Source organism: Lucilia cuprina, chromosome 6 (assembly GCF_022045245.1).
Source record: "Lucilia cuprina isolate Lc7/37 chromosome 6, ASM2204524v1, whole genome shotgun sequence".
Lineage (NCBI taxonomy): Eukaryota > Metazoa > Arthropoda > Insecta > Diptera > Calliphoridae > Lucilia > Lucilia cuprina.
The window spans coordinates 55813397-55819088 of NC_060954.1; the positions used below are offsets into that span (position 1 = coordinate 55813397).

At 29.1% G+C, this 5692-nt stretch overlaps 1 protein-coding gene across 1 annotated transcript; it reads right to left on the reverse strand.

The window, feature by feature from the left end:
• Positions 1-458: 458 nt before the first annotated feature.
• LOC111686963 (Bardet-Biedl syndrome 4 protein homolog) lies at positions 459-5482 on the reverse strand. The gene is made up of 8 exons (XM_046954189.1): positions 5240-5482; positions 5028-5167; positions 4774-4886; positions 3319-3609; positions 3065-3218; positions 889-1011; positions 581-665; positions 459-508 (listed from the first exon to the last, which is right to left on the reverse strand). The coding sequence occupies exons 1-8, from the start codon at positions 5277-5279 to the stop codon at positions 459-461; spliced, it is 996 nt and encodes a 331-aa protein (XP_046810145.1). The 5' UTR covers positions 5280-5482.
• Between the last annotated feature and the right edge of the window lie 210 nt (positions 5483-5692).

Sequence of the window (5692 nt, forward strand, 5' to 3'; positions counted from 1 at the left end):
GATAGATAGATAGATAGATAGATAGATAGATAGACAGACAGACAGACAGACAGACAGACAGACAGACAGACAGACAGACAGACAGACAGATAGATAGATAGATAGATAAATGTTGTGAGTCTAATTTTTTACATTTTTGACGAACATTTTTTTTAATTTTACAGTCAAACTTGTTTATAACGAACTCTGCGGGTCCGGTCGAAGTTGTTTTTTATAAGCGAAGTAGTTAATAAGACAGGTGAAGTTATTTTAGTTCACAAATTAAAGTGCCATTTTACGAAATTTTAAGAATATGATTTATAAATTGCTTTTCATTGTTGATGATTTTTTTAACAAATTTAAGTTTTTTTTTTCAACAAAGCTGAATATATTTTATGATTAACACATAAAATTGAAGTTCGTTATAAAAAATAACAATTATATGAAATTGTACTTGTAGAATTGAAAAAGTAGTTCGTTTAATACGGTGTTTCATAATAACCGATTTCGTTATAAGAGATGGTTTTTTCTTAAATTATAGGTAAAAGAAACGCATGTTTTGCAAAAATCTCAAACTTTGAGCCATTAAGGTCGAACTTACCCGTTATATAAATTAAACTTAAATTGTAAAGTGCGTTGTAATTTAAAGGCGAAAGCCAAATTGCTTTTCTTAATGATGAAATAGCCTGAAATAATACGAATGCATTATAATTAATACCATTGAACAAGTCTTAAGTCTAGAATATTAAAAACTTATTTTTCAGTTTAAAAGAACTATTGATTTCCCAAAAAAAAAAGAAAACTACCTTTGCATAAATAAAATGCAACATTGCTAATAACTTGCCCACTCTATATGCGAATGAGATGGTATGCTACAATAAATAATGATATTTTTATCCCTCTACTTACCACAATCAATTTTTGTTTTTTGAAAAAACACAAACCAATATTATTCCATAATTCAGCAATGTCTGGCTTAAGGGCAGCAATCTCTCTATATTTTCCCAAGGCACCATCAACATCGTTGCGGGACTGCCAATACATTACAATTCCATTCATAGTGTAAGTTATTCAAGTAAAATTGCAAAAATTTCGAACAATGATGAATGGGTGAATAAATGTAAAGAAAAAGTTAAACAATGTAAATTACTAGAATAAAATACAATGAATGTTTTTCAAAATTGTGGTAATATTTGTAGTAGGTATGGTAAGTGGGTAAAATATCTAGTCAAAGAAAAACGTTGTATTCTTTTTGTGTGAACGAATTTTATTGTGAACCAATTTCAAATTTAGCTTTATTTTGTATTAAAATTCCTAAAGTGTAATGTAGCTTTGTGCAATTTAATGTATTTTTAGTTATTTTTTTTTTTTTTTTGAAAGGTCACTGAACAAATCTTTTAGGCTTTTGTTTTCTTCAGTATGTAAATATTAGTTGAAACAAGGTTTCAGCATAAGCTAATTAAGGAAGATTTCCATATGATTGGAAAGTTTATAGACTACTTAATAAACTAGTCAATATACTACACAATACAAAAACCAATAGAACACAGTTTATAAGCCTATGGAATAGACAATAGAATAGACAATAGAGAATTCCTTGAATTAGACAATAAATAATATTTAACCAAATGCCAATAGATTAGCAATAGACAAGTCAATGGTTAACTCAACCAAGTCTAGGCTATATTCCTCACTATACATAAACTAAACTCGACAATAGATCAATCTATAATCTCGTTTATAGAATAGTCTATAGTCTCGACTATAGAATAAGCTAAAGTCTTTACAATAGTTAGTTAATAGTCTCGACTATATATCAGTCTATAGTCTCGACTGTAGAATAGTCTAAGGTCCCGACTATATAATAATTTGTAGCCTCGATTGTATAATAGATCATTCAATAGTCTCAACTAAAGTTCAGTCTATAGTCGAGACTATAGATTAGTTTACCCTATAGTCAGGACTATAAAATAGTCTCTAGAATAGTAGAATAGTCTATATAGTCGACTTTAGAATAGTCTATAGTTTCAACTTATGACTAGTCTATAGTGTCGATTATAGATAAGTCTATAGTCTCTATAGATTGGTCTCGACTGTAGAGTAGTTTATAGTCTCGACTATTGATTAGACCATAGTCAAGACTATATATTAGTCGATAATTTCGACTATAGAATATTTGAAATTCTCGACATAGTTTAGTCGATAATCTAGTCGATAATCTCTAGTATAGAATAGTCCAAATCTCGTATCTAGAATAGTCCAAATCTCGGCTATAGAATAGTACATAATCTCGACTATAGAATAGTCGATAAATTCGACTATAGAATAGTCGATAATCTCGACTATAGAATAGTTGATAATCTCTACTATAGAATACTCGATATTCTCGAATATAGAATAGTCGATAAACTCGACTATAGAATAGTCGAAATCTCTACTATAGAATAGTCGATAATCTCGACAATTAAATAGTCGATAATCTCTTCTATAGATTAGTCGATAATCTCGACTATAGAATAGTCGATAATCTCGACTATAGAAAGTCGATAATCTCGACTATAAAATAGTCGATAATCTCTACTATAGAATAGTCGATATTCTCGACTACTAAATAGTCGATAATCTCGACTATAGAATAGTCGACAATCTCGACTATAGAATAGTCGATAATCTCAACTATAAAAGAGTCGATGATCTCGACTATAGAATACTCGATATTCTCGACTATAGAATAGTCGATAATCTCGACTATAGAATAGTCGATAATCTCTACTTTAGAATAGTCGATAATCTCGACTATAGAATAGTCGATAATCTCGACTATAGAATAGTCGATATTCTCGACTTTAGAATAGTCGATATTCTCGACTATAGAATAGTCGATAATTTCTTCTTTAGAATAGTCGATAATCTCTTCCATAGAATAGTCGATAATCTCGACTATAGAATAGTCAATTATCTCGACTAAAGATAGTCTAAAATCTCGATTATAGATTTGGCTTTAGTCTCTATTATATCTGTAGATGAGAGTAATCCATTGTTTTCATATAATAAAATTAATTAAAGTTAAATCACAAATCCATACCTGTAAAATGGCACCGAATGCCATTAAACCACGTAAACAATTTTTATCGAATTGTATGACTTCTAATAGGCGATCAAATGCCTTTTGTGTTTCGTTAAGCTTTAAATATAAAACACCAATTTCTGTCAAAACATCTGTATTTTCAGGCGATAGACTAACAAATAAAACAAAAACACACACACACACACAAGATTAATTGATTCCTTTTTTAACAATAAATAAATGGCAATCTCACTCTCATACTATGTACTTACAGCAAACAGTTTTCCAGCACCTCAATGGCTTTATTGTATTCCTTTTCCTTACGATGTATTTCAGCTAAACGTTGAAAACTTTCAAGTTTTTTTCCAGTTTGTACGGCTTTTTGAAAATATGTTTTTGCTTCTAATTCCTCTTGATGTGCCAATTCATATTGATTGCGCGCTGCTGCCGAACGTAATAATAATTCACCAATGAAATGGAAAATTTCATGATCCAAACGTGTTGATAGTTCTTCAGCTTCGCGAAATATACTCAGAGATTGATTGTAACGTCCCATCATGAATCTGAATGAAAGTTATAGTATTGATATTTAAAATTCTATGAATATTAAAAAGTTTAAAAGTGTTTTCTTTCTTTTTTTTTTGAAAATGTTTAAAAAATTTAGTCGTGTTAAACTAATGAAATTTTTGATTATAAAAAAGAGAAAAATATGTTTTTTTAATTACGATGTATATTCAAAGAATCTGTTATTATGTTTTTTATTAATTTTTTTTCAATAAATATTTTTTTAACTGTAAACATACATATTACCATTGCTTAAACAATTCCTGGAAAAACGTAGTCAATAATGTCATTCTTTGATATTTATAGTTCAATTTTAATAAAACAAATTGGATTTGTAACTAGTAGCAAATAATAGTAGGACATGGTCGACCATATCAGCATTACTATAAACTAATCGATATTGACTAATAGACTAATCTATAGTCGAGACTATAGACTCATGTATAGTCGAGACTATAGACTCATCTATAGTCAAGACTATAGACTCATCTATAGTCGAGACTATAGACTCATCTATAGTCGAGACTATAGACTCATCTATAGTCGAGACTATAGTCGAGACTATAGACTCATCTATAGTCGAGACTATAGACTCATCTATAGTCGAGACTATAGACTCATCTATAGTCGAGATTATAGACTCATCTATAGTCGAGACTATAGACTCATCTATAGTCGAGACTATAGACTCATCTATAGTCGAGACTATAGACTCATCTATAGTCGAGACTATAGACTCATCTATAGTCGAGACTATAGACTCATCTATAATCGAGCCTATAGACTCATCTAAAGTCGATCCTATAGACTCATCTTGTCAAGTCTATAGACCCATCTAGTGAAGACTCATCTATAGTCGGGACTGCACCCTATGGTATTATATATTGGATATTATTTAAGATGTGTTGTGTTGCAAACTGTTGATATATTTCCATTCTTTCTTTCTCTTCACTTTGTAATACAACTTGTAACACTGTTGCACATCTTTCGTTGTAAAAAATGTCTGCACATACTTATATATAAAAGACTTGATTTGTCATATACATTCTTATATAATTTAGAGAATTTATAATAGACAGTAACATTCTTACATATGTAACTACACAGATATGTACTTACTTATAATAGTATACATATAATCAAAAGGGTGTAAATAAACTTACAATGTTTTTCCAATTTCTTTGTAAATCTCAATATTCTGAGAATTTAATTCCAAGGATTTTTGTAAATTTCGCAAAGCTTCAATGTTGTTGCCTTCCTCACGGTCTATTAAACCCTTTTTTGGGAAATTATTAGAAAATATATATAAAAAAGGGTTATTTATTAATAATAATAAGAAAAAAAAGAAATGATTGAAAACAATTGTTGTTTGTTGCTAAAATTAAACGTAGAGAAAGGACATTTTTATTGTAAATACCTTAACAAAATAGAGATACTCCGGATTTAAGTGTCTGTACAGTTCACGGTCTATTAGTTTTTTGCAACGTTCGAAATCTTTGCGAGCAAAGTATATATGTAGTAACCAATCAATATTTGTACCCGCTGACATCATGGGAGCTGTTTTGAGCATTAAGAATAATGTTTAAAAAGAAATGAAATTTCCTTTTGGTTAATACAAAGGATAATTACTTATTTTAGCCACTTCCAAAGTGATTTCTCCCTCTGCCATTTAAGGACTACTGCTGGATTTAATGTTTTGAATTCTTTTATTCTTTGATTATCTTTGCTGATATTTATTAATATTTCTTTATTTTTATGCGAAAGATTCCAGGTTTTTTTTACTTTTTATATCTCCTTTATTATTGAATACAAAATGACTCGATTCTTTTTTAATATTTTTAATTTTTTATTAATGTAGTCTTGTTTACAACATTTTTATTTTTGTACAAATACTAAGCGGTCTAATATTTATATAATGTACATTGTCAACGTTTTCTTTTTTTTTCATAATAAATAAATAAAAAAAATATTTTTATTTGATGTTTGGTTACCATGGCTAACCATTGTACAAACAAACCAAATATGTACATGGAACCTGAATAAAGTTGAATAAGTTATTCAAAAGACAAACGTTAACGGAAA